The 22,643-nt window shown below is 44.0% G+C and overlaps 1 protein-coding gene and 1 long non-coding RNA gene across 3 annotated transcripts in view; one reads left to right on the top strand and one right to left on the bottom strand.

Moving 5' to 3' along the window:
* LOC149372383 (uncharacterized) overlaps positions 1-22,643 on the bottom strand; it is a 40,244-nt gene that overhangs the window by 8,816 nt on the left and 8,785 nt on the right. The window contains exons 1-5 of one of the 2 annotated variants that reach the window (XM_089586183.1): positions 22,026-22,318; positions 2,871-2,934; positions 2,200-2,285; positions 1,570-1,662; positions 863-922 (exon numbers count right to left, since the gene is read on the bottom strand). In XM_089586183.1, the coding sequence (XP_089442309.1) occupies positions 863-922; positions 1,570-1,662; positions 2,200-2,285; positions 2,871-2,934; positions 22,026-22,100 (378 nt within the window). In that variant the 5' untranslated portion in view covers positions 22,101-22,318. Of the gene's footprint in view, positions 1-862; positions 923-1,569; positions 1,663-2,199; positions 2,286-2,870; positions 2,935-22,025; positions 22,319-22,643 lie in introns of those variants that run through there. The other variant, XM_089586190.1, reaches the window with a different exon arrangement.
* LOC149372384 (uncharacterized) lies at positions 367-22,090 on the top strand. Its single transcript, XR_016292338.1, has 4 exons — positions 367-784; positions 18,830-18,886; positions 21,797-21,940; positions 22,029-22,090. It is a non-coding gene; the product is annotated as an uncharacterized LOC149372384 (long non-coding RNA).

Raw genomic sequence — 22,643 nt, 5'->3', positions numbered from 1 at the left:
CTGGGAAATCTGATCTACAAATGCATAATTTTGAATTAAATAAAACAAGGACTTAACACTCTGTAAAATGTAAAAATGTTACTAACGTAATTTGAGACTTAAGCGTCAGTTGAACGCACCATGTCTATAGCGAGTTTTTTTTTTTTTTTTCTGCCAACTTTTTTCTTCTCATAGACATCTTCAACCGGACCGTTTATGAAAAGAAGGCGTGTTCCCTTCAAGTGAATTTGTTCTCATAAGTGTCTTAATTAGTTCTAAATGAAGATGTATGTGCGAAAACTATTTCGAAACGCTTTCACCTAAGACGCAGCTATTCTCGTTAACAGGTTATGCTTGTCAAGATAACCGTAACGAGAATAGCTGTACGTTATCAAACTCAAAACTAATTATTTTCTGGGTGCTTTCTTAATTTGTTCTAAACTTTATCCCAATAAAAATAAAATAACATCGAGTTACGCCTTTTAAACTCAGTAAACAAAGAACAAAGAATCCGATAATCATAGTTTAGCATTCAAACGATGAAGTGCAGGATACCAAACACGAGGCAGTAGCAGCATATCTTGGGCTCAAACGAAGCCTGCAGCGTATGCATTTCATTTTTGTCTTTCGTGCTTCCTTGTATGCTTTTTTCTTCTCACACTAGCACTATGACCGTGGGGTCAGACAAGCTGCAAGTATCCTATGCATCAGCATTCTGTGCTTGCAGTGACGAGAAAGCTTCATAGGAACCCCAAGCGATCAGAGAGAGCAGCTCTACGAAGAAGTTCTGCCGGAAAGGATCACAGTAAGATTGCGAGAATTGAACCACTTTGATGACAACAAGAATGGTGCAAGGAGATGAAGAAGGGATGTTAAAGCTTACGTTGATGGAGCACAGTGTGTAGTCAACTATGTACATGGCAATGACGAAAGGGTTAACCCTCTGAAAAGAGAGAAAAAATAAAACATGGCGTCAGTGAATAATCAGTCTTAAAATACTGAAATGCGCGCGCGCGCGTTTGTGTGTGTGTGCGTGTGTTTGTGTGTGTGTATGTGTATGTGTGTGTGCATTTGTGTGTGTTTGTGTGTGTGTGCGTGTATGTGTCTATGTGCGTGTGGGTGTGTTTGTGTGTGTGAGCGTGCGCGTGTTTGTGTGCGTGCGTGTGTGTGTGTGTGTGTTTGCGTGCGTTCGTGTGCGTGCGTGCGTGTGTGTGTGTTTGTGTCTGTGTGTGTTTGTGTGCGTGTGTGTTCCGTTTTACATAGGCCACCTCTAGCTATTTAAACCCGTTTAAGGCAATGCACCAGCAGGAACGTATTTTCACTTCCTTTCTCCTTGTAATCGTTTGTAAAAACCACCACCTCCTCGCAACAGCACGAATACAAATAAAAAAGTAAAAATTGTACAAGCCTATCTGGGTCGCAAGATCTGCTGTTAGCAGTTTCATTTTTGGACCAACAATAAATTGTGGGAGCCCCAGAATCGTGAAACCGTAGAAACAATGTCATCGGCCACAACAGCTCGTCTCCTGAAAGAATAACAATCTATCGCGGAAGTAAATTACTAATAAGCGAGTTTTCAGAGTGCCTTACCAGGTCGGTGACGAAGTACAAGGAGAGACAAACATCCAGCAGCGTCGTCATTGACACGACGGTCAACCATGGAATGAGCAGCAGCCGGTTGTCCTGAAGCCAGATTAAGCAATGTTAGTGCACCATACAATGCGCGATAGTAAGCTGCCCCAAGCTATACCTTGGACTGCGCATGAAGGACAGGTCTTTTCAGCGGGTAGCACCAATCCACACCAATCCATCCCGAGTTAATATACACCTTTAACTGAGCTTCAAGGACATTTAGTGCTCCCAGCCAGCGCCAGCCTGCACATATTCATGCTGATCCCTGATGTAATAGTTCTCACCAGGAGCGGCTGATGTATATTGTCAATAAATAAAAGTGATGCGTTGTGCCCTTCTTTTTTACCACCTTGCCCTCAAGTGGTGTTATTTTTTTTCTCTTATATTCAGCCAACTCAACCAACATTTAACTTTCGTGCATTTCAACAATGCATTCCATTTCGGTTTCCATGTCTTCATTTCACACATCACAAAGGAAGGACGCCTTCTGCATTTCTTTGAGAAATTATTGCCTGGTCTTTCCTTCCATTGCATCTCACAGCCTTTTCTATTGTAGCTTAGGGCGCAAGCGCGTGTCTCTCAACTCACCAGGAACAGTCCGAGAAGAAGGACCACCGAAAAAATGACGCAGAGTCCGGAAAAAATCAGTAGAAGTAGCACCAGCGTGAATCCCACTAAAAAGAACAAAAAGACAAGAAAAAATAACCTGTGAATCAATTGCGCTCATTACTCCAAACGAGTGCCATGAAGCCGAAAAAATTAAACTTCGCGTGATTCACATTTTTGCCCCTCTTCAAACCTCAAGAACTTCTGCAAGCAACAATTCAAACAAACTTAAAACTTTCAATATGTTTCAGAGGATTAAAATGATTACGGCAGTTTGAGTAGGTCAAATAAGTGACTGAAATCAGGTGATTTTACTGTTTTTAAATTAACTATAGAAATATTTTGGTCACCCATAAATACAGTTTCTTAGCAAGCTTCAGAAACTTTCTACAGCTGTTAATGCAATGCTTTTATGACAAAAATTGTAAGCTGTCTGAGCTAATTTTAAGCACTTTGACTTCTGGTATGCATATTTTCTAAGACAGGTTTGTTTCATGGTTTTACAAACACTCATTCGACAGGTGGTCTTAAGGTATGATTCACCGCTGCCATATTGTCATCACGTGGCGCTTCAATGCATGGTTATAACAAGTGCACTATCTTCACTATCGACATGCAAATAGGTTTGTTACATCTTGAAGAGTATGACTCACCCGGTGTATGGAGCACAGAGTTAGCATGAAAAATTCCGGTGACCACCAGCATCGTGTAGAAAATCTGGAAAAAAAGCGAAAAATGTTATAAACAAATCTCTGACAAATGCTACCCATTTCGCGGTTTTCCGTAAGCTCGTATGGCATGCGTGTAGATGCATGGGTGCGTGCGAACATTTCGTAACCTGACTTCAAATGGGATCCGGAACTCAAAGAATCGTAAGGTAGACCTATGCGTGGTCAGTTAAAGGGACAACAAGAACGAAATGGAGATGGTCTGTATAGATAGACTACAACATTCTGACAACAAATACGTAGACCATTCTCATGGAAAACTAACCTTTCTTTATGCTGGAAAATTCTGAATAATGCAATACAGATGTTGCCTTCATCGACCGATTTCTCAAGTTAACTGCATGCGTCGACATCGAATTTTCTCGCGGATCACAGAGGCTATGTTTTACCACCATTCACTTCAAAACAGCGGCAACCAGCCATTGTCGGTGTAGACGTCATGAGTTAGATTCGGCTGGTAAGAGGAATTTTTTCATTCCATTTTCTCAGGCGGCATTTATTTTTTTTTTTTTGCTACCAGACAAACGTTAGAATACTCAAAAAAATCCAGAGAATCCATTTTTACTGATAAAAATATTTATATTAAGTTTCTTCACTGTGCCTTTAGAGGTTGGAGGTCTAAAAACCGTGCCATATTTGAAAGCAATAACTCTGTTGTCTTCTTTATTTAACCTGAAAGCATTTTATGGCTTATCGGCAACGAAACGTGTCTTTGTAGACCACAAGAATGGTCCCGGAAAATTCCAGATGACGTCACCATGGTATCAAAGAAACACAATTTCTTTTGAAGTTGCGGAGAACTGAACCCATAACTTTCAGATTACGACGCAATCACACAACCAACAGGCCATAAAACCGTATTGCTTCTTGGCGAAAAAGGTGAACCTATAGTATATGCATTTCCTTAAGACTGTATGCTAATAAGTAGGCATTATCAGGAAGAAAAAAAAACGAAAAATAAATAAATAATTTAAGATAATAAAAGTGAAATAAGTGAAATAAAATAACAAAACAACACTTTCACATTTAAATGAGGTAAGCAGTCTTCAGTGCCCTTCGTAAATGTTTAGCCGTCTGTTCAGGAAAGTACTCTCTGGCAGCTGCAAATCAGATAGGCCTAAGAATTAAACTGAAAATCATTTTTTACTGAATGATGTTGAAATGAACTCTCGCTAGCATCATCCATGCAGTCATGTGGCTCCACCTAGCCGCGGCAGAGCCTAAGTGGAACTTGTTCCGGTCGCCACATCGTGTTCGGGCCGGCGTAAACGAATTCTGAGAGCAACTCCCAGAGTGTAACGACACAGAATGTCGCTACTTTTTCCTACAAGTTCTCAACGAATGCTGTTGCCAGCAGAACCATAAAAAGAAAGATGGTGCCATAAAAAAAAATCGGTTCTTCAGCAAGCCTCATCAATGCAAGAGCTTGCACGATTACGCCGGAAATACAAACAGCGGTGGTGCAAGCGAGTTCTTGCTGAGAAGGGAGAAAAGACGGCTGAGTGTGCGCTTCTCATTTCCGCCAGTATTTATCGATTCTCTCAAGCAAATGCACTTCGGTTAAGGGAGTGTCCGACTTCCGGCCCTGAATCGGTAGGCTGGGGCCTTTGCGAGAAACAATTTGTCACTTAAGCTCTTCCGCTTTATGAGCTTTTGTCACCATTGTTCATGGAGGGTTTCCGCTTTATTCTAATTCGCATTTAGGCTCTCAACCTCAACAATGAAACGGACAAGGGTTAAGCAGAAAGGAAGACACATTTTCCGAAAAAAAAAAGAAAGAGCGAGGACTGTTTCCTGAGTAACCGTCTTTGCGACAAGTCTAAGCGAATAAACATAGCAATAAAATGCGATGACAAGTTTACTCGATTGAGATTATAAAACCAAGGAGCATAGGTAAGACATGCATGGCTCCTCCTTAGAAGTTACAGTAGGACTTAGCAGGTGTTTCCAACGCGAGGGAAATACTCATTCTAATCATAATTATGGCAGGAACGTGCAATTCTTGCTAAAAGTAAGACGCCCATTGCGTACAGTACCGAAAATGACGTCAGACACTGTTGTGACGCTCGAATAAAACTCCCGCCGTTTTTCAGCACTAACAAGGAAAACAAAAGAAAGACCCATGTTAATCGCGAGTGTTTTTCAGCTCAGGGTGAATGGAGCCAACGACCGACTGCACAGCCTGGCATCGGCTTCAACCACTCCCGCGAATGTCTCTTCTTTTGAAAAAGGTTGCACGTGGAGGTCTAATTAAAAATTCTGCCGGCTTCTTCCCATCGCCCTGCTCTCTCAGTTTTTCATGGTACAGACCCAGGAACACAATGTCACAACACGTAAAAGATTAATGTAATTACTGTCGTTGTTCCTGCTGTTAATGCCGTTAGCATGTGTCTTTACAAAAAGGAGAAAGACAAATTATACAGCGACCACTGTCCCTAACCGCAGCCGCAGAAGAGAAGTTAATTGTCCCGCGAAGAGCGACAGAAAGAAGAAGAAGGAGAGAGAAGAAGAAATTTTATAGCAGTAAGGACAGAAGTGGCCCAAAAACGTGAACAAGCATGCTAAGATGAATTTGTCGCAACAAAAGAGAGCCACAGGAGTTTCGAGATAATGAAGTAAGAAGGGCGCATAATTGGAGGCGAGCCCCAAGCGCGCTTTTGATCTCAGCTGCCATCGCACGAGGCTGACACTCTTAGCCTTCTGGGTGAAGTATCGAACATCGCCTGCGGTGGTGGGTTTCGCGTAGTTAACGTTCCGAACTTTTTTTTTTTCTTTTCCCAGCCTCGCTCTTCTATGAAGGTCATTGACGCAGAAAGTTTTCCGAAACTAGAGACTTCGACTCTTCTCACATGTCACGCGCAGAGTGTTCGCCTTGCCTACTAGAAAGAAGAGTGGACGCATCGCCGGGCCGCCTCGACTCCTTACGTGTTTCGCAACGCCTTCTCCGCTAATGACCGACATTCTCGCACTACCGTCGGGGGCCTGCAAACGAAATGACAGCTAGAAGGCGTTCTTGCGGTGCGACAGTGAATAAGTTTTGAGAACTTTCGAGCGCATAACTCCTCGGCGCCTCTCATCTTATTATCCATTACAACGCGAAAGTTAATACGTGGCGCTGCAACGCTGTGCCTTATGTTCCTGTATAAAATGAACGGATTGTTTGCCTGTGGTATGTCTAATTAACTTCTCCTTGTCTTTCTCTTTTACATTGTAACTTTGCGGGTCACAAACGCATGTGTTCTTTCTATGGCTATTTCAAAAGGCGACTAGTCAGCTTGTCCGCAGAAGGAAGTTGAAGGTGTGTTTTAAATTATTTGCGGTCTTTCTTCAAACCGCTTCGCGTCCTAATCGTCCGAACGGCTTCATTATCTGTTAGTTTGTTTAGTCTGTTACATGCAAATGCAAAAAATAAACAGTTTTACTAATTATCGATCTTCATGAATGCTGCAGCGTTTTTTGAATGAAGTACTGTCGCAATTTTTTTGTTGCTTTTGGTTTGCTTTAATATCGAGCTGCTCTGTCTTAATGCAGACACGAGGGTAGACGCTTGGCTTTGCTAGCGCATTAGTAATGGGTTGTGTTCACCGCAGTGCATAGACAAACACGATAAGCACCGGATGGACACGGCGCTGACTAGCAACTAAAAGTTTCACAACGACGCTAAAAAGCCCATCGAACAAGAAATAAGCTCGCAGCACCGTGTTCGTCTGATGCGTACTTTCTCCTTGGTGATGTGTTGCAGGTGTCTCCCCCCTTAATATAATCAGCTGCATCTGTGTGCGTGTGTGTCCATTTCCTTCTGTCGGCACCTGGACTCATTGAAATCTGCTTTTTTTCCTTTTAACCTATAACATTCATCTTGAATAAATCACAGCGTAGAATGCTCATCAGCCCCCTGAACACATTTATTCAAGCAAAAAGAAGCAACACTGCTTTCGCCTCGTCCCCTGCAAGCTGTTTTCTTCCCACGTTAACAGATCCGACCATGTTATGACCTGGCTGAACAAGACAGCAACAGCTCAATGTGATTCGCTTGATGCCCCCGTTAGACATGTCCTTTCTCAACACCTTGACAGTCACGACTGGATAAAAGTTTATGTCGCATTATATTCCATCACCATATTGCGTTTAATTTTAAAAAAGTAGTGCAAACTAACAAAGAAAAACTCAGAAATTAGTAATTGCTTTTGTGCCAAGAAAGAAGTGCAAAGCTGCTGAGAACAAAGTCTTATCAAAGTATTCGTCCTCCTTTCATTTTTTCAAAACATTTTTTCTGCATCGATACGAATACCTCGTACGCATCTACTTTTAGATACGACACGAGTAGCCCCACTGTTAACTCTCCAGGTAGCTGTTTATGATGACGATGATGATGTCCTCACGTTAACTGGCACATACCCACGGCGGGGGATTGGCCAGGGTGCATAGCGGATACAAACACACTCATGTACAAGGAGTGGAGTATTTTGTTTGTACAACAACGAATGTCGATATTTATTCCTTTTCTTCCTCTTTTATTGCAAAATTCTAAAAGCATGCGTGCAGCGTCGACCACACCATAATGCGGCTCGTGCGACGTGAAGCTACTGCTTGTCAGTGCGTGGTCGCTAAGGCTGTGCATTCGTATTTGCGGCGCGCAGCGACCTCCCTCCACGGGCACACTCTCCCACAGGCGGGAAGGAAATCCAGGGCGCGCGTCCTAGCCTTTCCCCTTGAGCATTTTTTTATTTATACGTATCTGTTTGGGCGGCTTGTGCGGTTGCCACGGGAACGACGGGGCCAGAGGCCTGTCGGTCAAACCAGCCGCTTATTTTCCCGTTCCTCGGGGAGAAGGCACACAAACAACCTCGCGATGCTGGCGAGAGGCTCTAGGGGGTGCGCACGTCGGTTGCCAAAGCCCATCTAACGTCTGCCCACGGCAGCGTTGGGCAACCCAACGCCGCACTGATAGAGCTTTATGAACTGCCTTCGATCTCGAAGCGTCACTCTGACGGGCGCTTCCCGTCGGCCGAACACGCGCACGCGATAAATGAGACTCTGGGCGAGCGTCCGTTTATATTTGGAGTCCGCATTCAGCGACGCCGCTTTTATCGGAGCTCGCCAGCACGCACCTGCCGGCAACGAACGGCCGGAGGGTAACTGGGTTCCACACTCGAACTGACAAGCGATTGGTTGTTTGGGTGATCTTTGTCTTAATTCTTAAATATTTGTAAATGACAAGGGAACTGCAAAGCTCGTGTCCGTGGGGATAAATGGGAATGCGATGAATCGTGTTCGTGTAGGATTAATTAAACCACATAGCGGCCAAACTGACTGGGGGAAGTTGAATGAATGGCTCTAGCGTTCTAACATTTGTAAGTACAGGGTCAGTCAAAAGTTCCAAGGCCACAGGGTTTGCTTTTGAGCAGCATAGTCGGGCTGTTGAGATACCCTCGAAGCTGAAAATATCTGTAGAGAATAGAAGAAGGATCGTTCTGCCATATGAGAACCTTGATAACTTTATCGGAATCTTAAATGCCAGGATATACCGATGAAAAGCGGACCATGTGGCCTGGGAACTTTTGACTGACCCTGTACGTTACACATCTCCAGCAAACTATGCGGTACATCCGATGTTGATTTTATCATACAACTTATTTCTTCGCTGGGCAAGCAAGCGGGTGGGTGGGTGGGTGGGTGGGTGGGTGGGTGGGTGGGTGGGTGGGTGGGTGGGTGGGTGGGTGGGTGGGTGGGTGGGTGGGTGGGTGGGTGGGTGGGTGGGTGGGTGAGTGAGGATGTTTTACCATTTCATTAGAGTTTCTTGACGCTCACAGGCTCATATGTCGTGCTTTCTTTCACAATTAACTGCTAAACACAGGGACGTACGGTAGCGGTTTTTGCTCAGTTGTACCTATTACAATTTAACTACCGGACTTTCGCCTTCTCCAAGGATGAAAAGATGACAACGACTGCTCCCCATTATATTGCAGCTGCCATTATGAATTATAGAAGATTCACAAGTGCGTACTCCATACGCAGTTAAATTTTCAGAGGGTCCGGTTATTTGCAATAATTACGCTCCCCAATAGAAGAAGCGGTTTTGTAGCCCTGTCTTCTGACTGCAAGGTGCCACGAAGCCTTCACAAGAGGCGATCCAAAGCTGAGCTCAAAGAAGTGCTTGAGAACGCGCGGCTAATATTATCACAAGTACTGGAATGCTCTCTGCCCGCCATGATTAAATATCGCTTGAGTGCCAGCTTAATACTCGCGGAACGCTGTTTTATACAAGTGCTGTTTTACACAAGTAATAAAATGATTTTTTATTCGTAATGTGCTTCTGAAGCAGCGTAAAGAACAAAGGCTTGTTCCCAATGTCTTTCGCTGCTTCTGACCACAGCAATGCAAAAAATAACTCTCCACCAACAAAGTTTTTTTCTTTGCCGTCACCCACCTATTGCTTTCACCACGGCTGCTGGAACTGCAAAATATATTCCTTGGCTTCGTGTCTACGTCCCATGCTTCGCAGTAAATATCAGCTGCCGCGGCGTGAGCGAAGATGACCGTCGGCGTTCTTTCATCGTTCTTGCTGTAGGAAGTTCCTACTACAGTTCGCTGTTCTTGGTTGTTTTTTTTTTTTGCTTCTAGTTTACATTAATGCTTTGCTTGTGGAATCTCTCGTGGGTGGCCTAGTATCACCCACGCATTTCTGACGCCTTCCTTATTACGCTAGCTGAGTTGGCTTTCTAGCAGTAACACTCTTATTCCAAAAAAGCACTCTTTACAGGTGCAATAAGGGAGTAATTACTCATTGACGTCCACCCGAGCGCAGCCATGCGGCCACAAAGGAAAGCTATAATTGGTAGGGTGACTGGTAGAGCAATTGGTAGAGCGACTGCTCCGGTGAAGCGGTGGTCCTGAGTTCGATCCCCGGACCAGGACGAATTTTTCTTTAACTACGAAGTTTCTGTGAAAGCTGTATAGCTTTCCTTTGTGGCCGTATGGCTGCGCTCGGGTGGACGTCAGTGAGTAATTACTCCCTTATTACAAATCTACTCCACCTTGGGGGATTCCCCTAAAACATTTGGTCAACTCTTTACAGGTGCGCGGCATCAGTCGGGGGGAAAAAAAGCTATTAAGGCTGGTGATTTCTGCCGGGGCGCTCAAGAGTGCGGACGTGCAACTGTGAATGGAGGGAGAGAATAGCCTAAATAAAGTCTTGGAGAGAAGAGCACGTAATATAAAGAAGTGCGCTAGGCACGTTTCACGCCCTTTGTGTGCTAGCAAAAAAAAAAAGGGGGGGGGGGGGGTGATAATCGAGTCAACCCAGATACGGAGAGAACAAAAATAGCTAAACACCAAAAAATCAGTAATATCATCTTAAACTGGCAAGAGCTAGCAGTAAAACTTGAAACTGCTCCGTGACCACCAGCTCATCATGTCCGGATGCTGCAGACAGTGGGAACAAAAAGCGCTTGGAGACACTGAAAGCCGTTTGTGCTGCCAGGAGCGTTCCCTTCAAGCTCTTTTCTTTTTTAAAAAGTAATCATCACTGCCACGTGCCCACAGTTTCATGTTCTATGTTCTTCTGTTCTTGCTTTTTTTTCTATGCAGTCAACTGCTTTTGCTAGCGGCTTGCTGCATTTTCTGGGCTTCAAATCCCAACCTCACTTATCCTGATGGATAATGGTAACTGCTCTCCCGTGTGCCAGTGCAGCATGGACAGTTAAGCACGTCAAGGCGTATTATTTTCGACCACCTATTGTTCCCTCATGGGCATAGAAGTTTCACTATCCCAGCACTGTGTGGGCGAAACGCCTGAATAAGAATTTTTCACTTGAGATGCCCTAGAACTTTACCTAAACCTCATCCGCCCCTTCGCCGCCGCCGCGGTGGCTCAGGGGCTATGGTGCTCAGCTGCTGGCCCGAAAGACGCGGGTTCGATCCCGGTCGCGGCGGCTGAATTTCTTTGGAGGAGAAATTCGAGGCCCGTGTACTGTGCGATGTCAGTGCACGTTAAAGAACCCCAGGTGGTCGAAATTTCCGGAGCCCTCCACTACGGCGTCTCTCATAGCCTTAGTCGCTTTGGGACGTTAAACCCCATAAACCAAACCAAACCATCATCCGCCCCTTCAACTGCAATAAGCCTAACCCATCAAAACTTTTTTTACACTTGTTTCCAAGCCCCAAAGCATCTAAAAATAGCTACGCCCCTAAACTTCAATGTGCATTAAAGGGTGCCGCAAAGCAATTTAGAACACAATGTGCCCTTTACCTATTCGTGATTTCTTTTTTTCCACGAAGCCCTTTAAAGGAAACGCACTTGTTCTTAATTCTTTTGTTACGCTGTTGCCGAGGTCGCCACACCCTTTTATCTCGCGTGAGGCTCGCTTGCAACACGAGGTTGCAAGATCCATAAACTGAGAAGGGTTGTTTTGTAGGCCAGTTGGTCATACATATTTCAAGAAATGCTTCGGCGCGGCAGACAAGGACAAAACGTAGAATAACACCACAGAGCGCTCTGTGGTGTTATTCTACGTTTTGTCCTTGTCTGCCGCGCCGAAGCATTTCTTGAAATATCCATAAACTGCCTCAACTTCTCAATTAAAAATATAAGCAAATGTACATGACCTTTAGCTTAAACTTCAGCTCAATGCCAGGAGTTCGTGCCATTTATTACAACTCCTCCACAAAGGGCTGCTTACGTCGACGTAAAGCGGCTGATTCATGGTTCCCAAAGTGGCGAGTCCCATTCAAAGCTGTCTCCACATTCGATTCATTGGTGCACGACCGTCCGGTGAGAGCCTGTTGCTCCTTTGTTACGTAAGAAATTAATGGATATGTCACAGCGGAGTTCCCCTACCCACCCCCAATTATTTTGGAATTTGGTTCAGAGTTATTTTTTCACAAAGAACTAAATTTTTTTCTAACCCTTCCGAACAAACCCGTATATAACACACTTCAATGTTCACAGAATTTCTGGCTTCGGACTTTGCAGACTCAGAGAATTTACTTCAAGAAACTTATTCCAGAACGATCTGCTGTTATACAGGCAAACCACTGTCATCGTAGTAAGTCGTCAAAGCTCAATAATAAACCAAGATTCATTTAGTTCGTATAGGCGTGCAGTATACATAATGTTTTTCTTTTATTTGCTTTTTGCCATTGTTACACTGCCAACGTACATTTTCGTACCCGCACATTTCAAGCGCTCTGGGTAGCTGGAAATGAACTGAATTGGCAGCGAAAGGTCGCCTGCATTGTGCGGCTCTCGACTGTAAGCTATCAGTCAATTTTATTTCCAAAAGGATTTCACAAAATAAACATTCGATTCAGCACGTTGTGCAAAAACACTTACCGGTCACGTTGCAAAACACATGTGCACGCCTAATGGAATCAGTTCACCTCGCTGCAACGTTTCCCCACGTGCGCTTGCTAGAGTGAGTACACACTCGAAAAGTCTGAACGCTATGCTCTCGAAGTGGCCAGTTTAACGTGTATTCTGACCGTTACGAAACGCGTCTGAAAACAGGTGCAAATTGAATTTTGTAAGCTCGAGGTGGAATAAATTAATTATAAGAGATACTGCACCCATGTCGTCCCGGAAAATGAGACTGCTCAATGTCGTCCAGGGAGAGTTTATGTAATTACTGCCACGTAAAAAAAAAAACTAGAAATGTCTGTAGTAAGAAAGAGGAAGCTTTAATTCTAAGTAAAGTTTTCTCCAAAACAAAAAAAAAGGTATGACGTAAGAATGAAGCGCGTGGCCTGAGATAGCCCTTTGAAAAACAGCTGAACCCAGGTGAACCTAATTATGCTGAGGGAAAGCAACAGTGGGGCGACCGGCGAGTCGCATGGTTATTCACGTGGTACAACTCACGAGGCGAGCGTTCCGCGCGGCGGGGGCGAAGGGAGCGGCGCGGCTGTGGCGAGTCACGTGACATGACGACAGAGCCACACCCCGGCGAGCCTCCAGTTTAGAGGTCAAATCACGGAATCATTTGACCTTCAGGTTTGGCATGAGAAAGGTAGAGCTTTCGCTCTAATATCTCCATAAAGCAACCGTTCGACCAGCGGCAAATACTTCAAATATTATTTCATGCGCAAATTAAATTCAAGCAATAATACTTTATCGAAGTGATAAAATAAAACCATGAAAAAATGTTACTTCCGCTTGTGGATTTTGCTCCTATATTCACAGAAAAGCGAAAGTGAATCATTGTCTTCGTGCACGCTAAAAAATGAAGGGCGTTCATAAGATGAACAACCTTGAAGCTGTTGACATGCTTACAATCTTTTCTCTCTCTGAGGTACCATGCAAAACATCCTTTGAAGTGTCAATGTTTCTAGGATGTTTCTGGCGCACCCTCCGCGGTATAAAAACCTTAGGTAACATCTGTATACGTAAAGGACTAAAACTTACACCGAACACAGTACACCGAACAAATAGAGACATTAAACAAAGATTTTTTTCGGTGAAGTCTAAACGTTCTAAAAGCCTGAAGGAAGAAAGGCCAATTCTCAGTATGATTATTTTCGCCGTCATATTTTTAAAGCAAACTGTCCTGCTGCTAAGCGACGAGAAGATATTTCAATATATAAAAGTCGAATAACTCCTATATATTGCCTCCCAATATACGACACTGAACAGCTTTCTTTGGGCAGTTATCGCCAGCCATTTTCTTATCGGACAAACTGGGACGCCAAGGCCATTAAGGTCGCCAGGGCTACGACTCCAGCAAAGCCAGACCGGACGTCTTTCGAAAGCTCTCGGAAGGGGGCTTTGTGCCCCGACAAGGAATGGAGAGAAGCCGTCGTTATCTGATCGACGCCAATGCGTCGGAAAAGTAGCTCGATCGGGTATGGGACGACGCTTTCCTCTTCACCGCTCTACTCAAACATGCTTTCAGTCTCCTGAAGGCAGTCCGTTTCTGCCGCCACTACTCGGCGAAAAGCTGTCGTTTCTAGATCACGCTTTTTTCTCTGTCTGTGCGCCCTCCTTTGGCAGCGTTCTTAAGCTTGTCACGAAGAGTGCAAACGCATGTCAACATTCCGACTCGTCAAACGGTGCTCAACTGTATAGTAAGTCTTTGCGACACATCTTACGGCAAATCGAGTGGGACAGGCTTGAATAACGATGTAAAGGCTGTTATAGTTTATAGCGACCCACTTCTCTGCGCCCTTTCGCACAACGTTTGTCATAAACGTCTGCATTTCTGCCGCCACTTTGAATAGTCCATACGTAGTTCTGCTGCCTAACTCTCAGCATTGACAGTTGAGAAAGGGAATAAGTTAGCATGAAACGTCTCGTTTAATAACGCTACATCACTGTGAATATAACTGGAAACTAAGTCCACGTGGCTTTCCTGTCTGCACTTCCGGCAAATGCGTGGCACTGACCTCGAAAGTATTCATGCCGAATATTTTTATCGTTCTATAAATGCTGCTCGACACAGCAGCTACCAAGCTGCTTTAAAAATTGCGAGTCACTCAGTCCTAAATAAATATTGTTTTATTGCCCTAGAAATCTATTTGTTTCTATCAAATAGCTCACAGAGTTTCCTTGGTAAGCGACAGATTAAATGTTAATAAATGTTTTGATTTCATTGCTCCATTTCGCTCGCGGCTTTCTTGGGTGACGTTCATTCTAGTCAGCTATGCCACTATTAACTTGCGGCCCAGCCACCTTGGCAAAGTATTAAACGTTGCTACTGATAAATAACAAAACATTCATGGTTTCTGGGTTATTCACTTTTGCTAGTTTAATGCTCTTTCTTTGTTAAGTTCTTTCTTTGTTCTTTGTTCAGGTCGAGCTAACTTCAGCTTTTTTCTCGCTTGATAAGTACAGGGGTGTTTCACCGAAGAGTTTCCATAATTGTTTGAAATTAAGTTTTTTTAGTTTGAAGAGCGCTTTTTTTCGACATACCATTGTCAGTGGTCTAGTACATCACAATACAGCTAAGATGTTTTAGCTATCAGGCTGGTTAACTAATACTGAATAGTTAATTTTTTACCTGTTACGTTTAGGCCCCTTAGTAACTGAGTGACGTGCAGCCCACCGTAAGTAATATTCAATTTAGAATTTCTAAAACGCGGTAAGTTAGCTTCATTTCTGTGGCCCAACACATTTTGCCTACATCGCGCCAAAATACATGCGCTTTCGAGAAGCTAGCAGGAAAACCAAACTTTCCAATGCACGTAACTTGTCGAAATATTCAAAATTTGTTGGGCCACAGCGCCGAGGGTAACCGCGTATTCGAAATTCTAAAAATGGCATGGATATAGCTTACAGTGCGCCACATGCCTCTCAATAATTAAGAAACCTAAGATTAATAGTTAAAGTGAATTATTCAATACTAGTCAACCAGCCTGCTATTTAGCACATCTTAGCTCTATTCGGATGTACTACATCGCTGACAATGCTATGCCTGAAAATGTGCTTTTCTGACCCAAAAAAATGGCTGAGGCTTAACTTGGTTAAGCCTGGAGAATGCGAAGCATCATCGTGTCGCGTAATTTGGAGGCGCACAACCACAGCGACGGCGCGAGGTGGGCCCCCGTTTCTCCACTGCCATGACGTCATCGTGTCAGGTGGTGTGGCATCATCGTGTCACGTGATTTGGAGGCGCACAACCACTGCGACGGCGCGAGGTGGGCCCCCATTTCTCCACTGTCGTGACGTCATCGTGTCACGTGGTGTGACGTCATGTATCACGTGATTTGGAGGCGCACAACCACAGCGACGGCGCGAGGTGGGCCCCCGTTTCTCTACTGTCGTGACGTCATCGTGTCACGTGGTGTGACGTCATGTATGACGTGATTTGGAGGCGCATAACCACGGTGAAGGGCTGAAGTGGTAGCTAAAGTAGTATGCTTCGCATAAAAGCCTTTCTTTTTTTAATTGTGGAAAGTCTTAGGTGAAGCGCCATGTATACTGAGCAATGTCCTATCTTTCTTTCCGTCTTTATTATATCTGCGCAGAATTTCTGCACCACGTTTCGTATTTTCAGCGCCTAACCAGTCTCATTCTTTCCTTAACAAACACCCAGCCATCTCAATACTCTGATTCAATAAACCAGTCCCGAGCCGAAAACGTCGTGAGGTAGGCGAAGCGCTCAGAGCTGTGGGTCGTCCATTCTTCGCACGCGCGTCACGTGATCAGAAAAGCGCAAGCATTTCAAAAGTATGCGCCGTTCTTTCCTTCCAGCTTGTTGAAGGCATCATACCGGCTGCTCAAACAGAGCTCGGCCCACGCTCACGAGGACGACGTGGGAAGCAAGCGTTGTGCCTCGCTCTTCACGTAGTCGGCACCTTCCGTTCCTTTCCCTTTTCTTGATTTACCCGATGCAGCTCATGTGCGCAGCATACAAGCTTCAGCGCTTTCCAACGTCCAAACGTTACACACAGACACAAGCCTACGCATCACAGCGTACACACACAAACTAACAGAACGCAGTACTACAGATGTTCGCGTGTGCAAAGAGATGCTATATACGCGCTCGCGCATACGAACACACACTCCATGCACCAAATAGCTTGATAGTTAACGTAACCGAGAGAAAACTGTGTGCTCGAAATACCTGCCAACCATGATATCAAATCACCTGCTCTGAGAAATAATGAAGGAATGACAGCGTTGCTATGGGGTTAGCTTTAGAAACGTAGTTAGGATCGGGAAGCTAGGTTACGTATCCTGATGAAAACGTGTTTGTAGTTAATGAGCTTCGTAAAACAAAGGCATAAAACTGAAAATAAGTCACTGCAGGGCCCGCCAAAATAAAGTACAAAAAAGACTGTTATAGAAGTAAATGCAATAAAAGAACTGAAGAAAACAGGAAAACTGAAATGTTCCTAAAAGTTATCTCGTTGTGCTTGCCGTATCCCATTTCATATTCACATATCTTTCCCTTCTTAAATCTGTGGTGAACGTAACAAACATTTCTGAGTGTACATTTCTTTCGTTCCCTGTTTGCCACCAGAGAAGCAGTCAGTTGGACAAGCTGTGAACTTTCATCCCGTAGGATATTCTGAAAACATACCAAAAAACGAACGACTGACAAGCGGGAGGGGGGGATGCTGTGGTACAGATATCGATGACGCTTCCTCGCCTCCCAGAGGTTGGATGTATTGGAGTATCACTGCGCACGATGAAATCGTTAAAATAACATACATCGCAGCAAACGCACCCTTTTCGTCTTGTGGCTTGGACGCACAAAACAAGCTTAAGACCATAAAGTTGACTGTGGAATTATAAATAAAGCCTGCTGAAAAAGAAAAAAAAGTATCATTCTTTCTCGTCAGCGGCGATCCCGGTTAGACGGCTTAATAACATGGTTGCTTTAAAAATGTTCACAATATCTCACCAAAACGCACCGAAATGTGTCCAGTGGCCTTGACCGCCGTGGTGACCTTGGTTACCATAGATAAGAAGCATTGATTTTTATAAAAAGTAGACTTAATTACTTTTTTATGCGTTCATTCATCAAGACACGTTTCTGCGTACTTTTTCTTTCTCTTACCGATGATCACGGCCGCTTAATTGGCAATGTGGCGAGCACATTTAGATCGTATCGCAACCCACGAATTCCCAGATCTGTTGTTTTTTTTTTTTTTGTAGTCTCGGCTGATTCAAGGCCAACGCCAGAAATAATTTTTCAGAAACATTCCATTTCCTATCAGGTTGCTCCCGTTTCATTTGCTTAATGGACTGAAACAATCAAAGGCAGGCGCATGAGCAAACGTTAGATAACGAAAATCAATGAAAATTTAATAGCAGCAGTTCTCGCTTCGAACATTCCTAGTTCAGCTGGTTGGAAGTCTTTTTTCCCGATTTCTTCTTACAATTTCTTCCTTGATGGTGGGATACGATCGCAGATTTGCAAGCAATCTGAAATTTTACTTTATTGATAGCGGCTACGCTATTAAACGTACTCCGTGGTAATGATAGGACCGGTTCATTTCCTCTGAAACACTCCGTAATGGCGCTTTACACTACTTTACTTTCTTGATGAACACATTCAAGAACCGTTCGATGTTTTTCAACTCTACTAGAAAGACTCCACTAGTAAAACGCATTACCATTTGGCAAGAATTAGTCTCACCTCGTTTAACTCGTTTGGTTTCAGCAGCCGGTCAGTCAAAAATATTTCAGCGGGGCTGGAATCGCATAGACATTTTTCGCTTAATAGAACCGCCATGTTACTCGGCCTGCAATGTGTGCCTTAGACGGTATAATATGCGATTGCCCAGAGCATCCGCATTCAACGCGAGAGTTCCTTCTTCACGTTTCGCCTTGTAGCGTTTCTTTAAGTCTGTTCCCTTCGGACGCAAAGAAAGCGACGTGATTCGTGAAGAAGCGTGTCGCTTCCTTTCTGTTTTCAGCAAACTCTGCTGAAAAAAATGCGCAGCGAATGTAATTTTTAAATAGGAGAGTACAATTCCTTCGTCAAGAACCTTGCATACTGCTTGTATTATTCAGCGATCCTTCAAAACTGTTTTTTGAAGCCCAGAATCGGGCTCGACTTCTGTGCATGGAAACATCAGCATTTAATGAAAGTCAAAATACTGGCATTTACTTGTTTATCGGAGGAATTTCCCTGCAATGCTTCGTTGGCGCAGGTTAGGGCATCTCTTTGAATACGTATAAGTTCAAAAGACTCAAGCACAAAAGTTACTAACTAGACCACGCTGTCTACACTCATAATAAGTTACGAACTTAATTTGTTGGGCAATGATGGCCCGTCCTTATTTATCGGATTAAAGAATAGCTTATTAGGTGTCCAAAATTCTCTTGAGCGTCAATCTGACCCTTGCTTGTACCGCTAGCTTGTCATTGTACTGTGACAACAGCACACACTAGGTCAAAAGTTTGAGGATTCACACTAGGGATTTACTGCTCATTTTTACAGGTTTTGGAAGTCGGACCATCCTAGCGGGCAGCCTCTGCAAGAGCAGCTAAACAGCACGTACGTTTGATTCGTTTTGGTACCGAACACGCTGCTTGCATGTTTTACTGGTCACGGCGAATGAGATCAGTTCTCAGGACAAAAACTACACTGATTCAAGTTTCAGGAAAGCTCAGCGAAATTTAAGATATCACACTGGTAGCGTCGTCCTTTGTGTCACGCGAAACGCTAGGAAAATAAGGAAGTAGAATAACCTGGTAAGAATTTTTTTTTGCAATTTTGAATGAATGAAAAGCTATTAAATTAGCAAGTAGTACATCATTTCTGTTGTCAGTCTACACGACAACTTATGCCGGTCCGTCTTGAGGTCAGAGGAGCAGATTCGGCTCCCCACGTCACCTTAAGTTATGCGAGTATTGCGTGACTTACAAGAATAAAGCGGGCGTACATAGTTTTTTACTCACTTTAGAAGATTTAGAAAAAAAATTATAACTCAAAGCATCTCTACTCTTACGCTGTGTCTTGTAGATGCAAAATAAGTTCAGCCATTGGCACCGAAACGTGTGCGTTTATAACCTTTCTGGCGCGGTTGCAGAGGAAGACGATTCTAAAATTTTGCTTCCGCCCAGAATTCTTAAGCTGCTTGCTAGTGTAATGCATTGGTAAGTCCAGGTTTTTCCCTTGTGTTAGTTGAGAACAATCTGACTATAAAAAAGTGCTTTCGTCTGCATAATAGCATCAGGTAGCCTGAAATGCTATTTCAGAACACCTCTTTAATACCACTGTGAAACAAAAGCCGTTTTAAGAGCCATCAAAGTTGAGGGACAGGAACAGGTTAAGATACACGCAATTAAGAATGTAATAAAATAAATACAGGAACAAATTTTTGAAACAAAGTTATGTCAAATATTTGTATAAATAGTATGAGTAAAAGAACTCCACGACCATCGGCTCTCGAGAATTTAGACCGTCAGATCGTGCTTCGGTAACTTGCTCGTATTTGATCGCAGTCGGAGGGAATAGATGTGATTCCGGAATAAAAGTGAAACACCGTTTTTTTGTATCGCTAAATTTTTGGGCTCACGTGTAGCAGGAAAAGCAGCTTTTTGTTTTGGAGCGCGTTACGGACATCGTGTGCAGCATAACAAGAATACAGTATGTCAGTAAACCAGCTAAAACCATGGCACACGTCTCACCGTTAGTCTTCAAGCACAGGTTCATGACGACCGTGCTCGGGTTGCGCGTTGAAATTCATCATTTCCCACGTACACTCATTCTAGCGGGTTTTGTGGCTTCGATTATAATTTGCAGCATTTGTTTACGATAGGATAATATAGACGCCGCGGGAATATTTATATCACACCTTATTAAAATATTCACGTTCATTCGGCTGAGTAAAGCACCTTATTCTAAAAACATTGTTCATATGTGAGTGTTCATATGCATGCGCATGACATGAACAAAGAGACAGGAAACATAAGAGGCAGACAATGAGTCGTACTGTGGCAGTGCCAAAAAAAAAAAGGTCACACTGTGATCAAAAAGCGCGTCCTTCATCCGCACCGCGAACAATCCTCACTTCAACCAAGCAGTGAGCGGAGAGAGCCAGAAGCGTTTAATGCAAAGCAGAGTTTTACCACTTTGCTCACGTTCCCCCATCTGTTTTAATTGACACGACTATGCCATATTAATGCCACAGCTTTCATTGTATACACTTGCACATAGAAACTCTCAGCTCAATTCCTCCGTCCTACTGCACCAGAGGACGCGTTATTTTATGCGACGCGCTGGGCCTCGCAACTTCAAGGCGTCTTTCGTGAATATGAAACGGCGCGTTCAAGTTCCGCCGCCTTCTATGCAGCGTCCGCGATCTGCACGACCGCTCATCCTGAACTGTCCCGAGGGCGAACTCCGTTTTGTCTAAAAACAACGTCACGCTCTCATTTCAGCTGCACCCACCAGACTACTCAAAGTCTGATCGGCGCATATAGGATAATCAAACAATCTAGAACAGAAACTTAAGCTGCGCTTCACGTGTCAGCATTCGTAGTTGGTGGCAAAGCCCGGGGAAGGAACTTCGGGAAGAATTAAAAGTTCGGGAAGCAATTTCATCTGAGTTGGTGTGACGTATTAAGATTTCTTTGGCGCTTCCGGTCTTCAGTTCTCTACTTTTAGTATTTGTTGAAGGACTCGTTCACTTATCTGCTACCGCTGCTTCTACATTTGCCGTTTAGGCTCAGAAATGTTAATCTCAGCCGCGGTGATCAACCCACTACTATAATACATTATTATACTGAAAAATGAACTCCGTGAGCTTGTCTTTGAAACCCCGTTGCTCCTTGGCGAGCAAAAGTGAACCTTGTATATGCGTTGCCTTACGACTGTATGCTGATGAGTAGGTGTACCGTTGGGAATGGTAAAAAAAAATTGTAAATAACAAAATAACAAAAAAAAATTAACAATGGTTTTGCATTCAAAGCATGCAAGTAGTCTTAAGCGTGCTCCCTAAGTTTTTTATAATAAACAAGCAGCCATATTTACTGGACAAACAAGGGCCCTACAGGTGCTTTTTGAGTAGTATTTCCTACTCCTTAGCCTAAAGTTTTTGTTATGTGCCGAGATTCACAGATCCACAGATTTTTTCTTTACGTAAAAATATTTTTCTTGTCCTAGCATTATATTTCTCCTGTTTTAGTTTTTAACTTGCATTATATCCAGTCCTGCAAAGACCTCTTCTCTAACATTTTTTTCGTGCTTATTCAGAATCATACCAGCCTAAGATTAATTTAATAACGCCCAGTCAAAGGCACCAGATTTTATGAAAAATCTCATGCTTTTTTCTCTGCCTGATAAAAGGTAGTAAAGCGAAGCTGTAAACTTTCCACAAATTGTTAACATACACATTTCAGTATCTACACGACATCATGTATTATCAAGTGCTACAATTTCTCTCTCTCTCTCTCTCAACAGAAAATTGCTTGGGCAGTGCCGGTTGAAAACTAAATCGGCTGGAACCTTGAATCTGTGATCGCCACAAAAGGCGCGCACTATCAAACTGCGTGCAAATACGTCTGGTATCGTGCACCCGAAAAAAGCTGCAAGCTCATATAGCACGTAAGCCCTGGAGAACTTTCTCGCAACAACCATATCGCTTAAACGCGCCACGCACGTGCGAGAGATATCTCTTGCTTATACTCACCAGCGTGTAGACTCCACACACGAAGCTTCCTTTGCGCACGGACAGCCAACAGCAGCACGAGCGGAGGATAGCCATGTCGAGATAAGAAGTGGAGAAAGCGGCGACCCTTTCTTAAGCGAGCGCCTGTGGCGGAAGCAGCAGCAGCAACACGAAACTCGCCGGGCAAGACGAGATACGCGCTCCGAGAGCAGCTCCGATGTTACCGCTTCTACGTCTCACGAGCGACTCACCGGAACCAACACTGCGCTCCGCGCTCATATCAGCCTCCGGCGCGCACGGATGCCACTTTCGCACACCGGACGTCGCCACGGTCGCAACCTCCTCTCCACTCCGCGCTTCCCTCCTTCCCCACTCACTTCTTCCCTAAACTTGTGGCGGGCTCCTTTTTTTCCCGACCATCGCCGTGAAGGGTAGCAGAGCGCGATGCGCCAGTTTTTCACGTAGTTGCGTTATTGGACTCGCGTTGTCTACAGACTCTGTCGCGTTCTTTTCTTTGTTTTTTTTATTCGGTTGTCTCGTAGTTCTGCGTGAGTGCAAACGTTCTACGTCTGCACTCACAGTTTAATCTTCTGCGACTTTTTGGGCTATAACACAGCCGTTACTGCGCCGTCGTCCTTG

The sequence above is a fragment of the Amblyomma mixtum genome, chromosome 1 (genome assembly GCF_055824585.1).
Source record: "Amblyomma mixtum isolate Tamu chromosome 1, ASM5582458v1, whole genome shotgun sequence".
Lineage (NCBI taxonomy): Eukaryota > Metazoa > Arthropoda > Arachnida > Ixodida > Ixodidae > Amblyomma > Amblyomma mixtum.
This window is presented reverse-complemented; position numbering and strand designations above follow the sequence as displayed.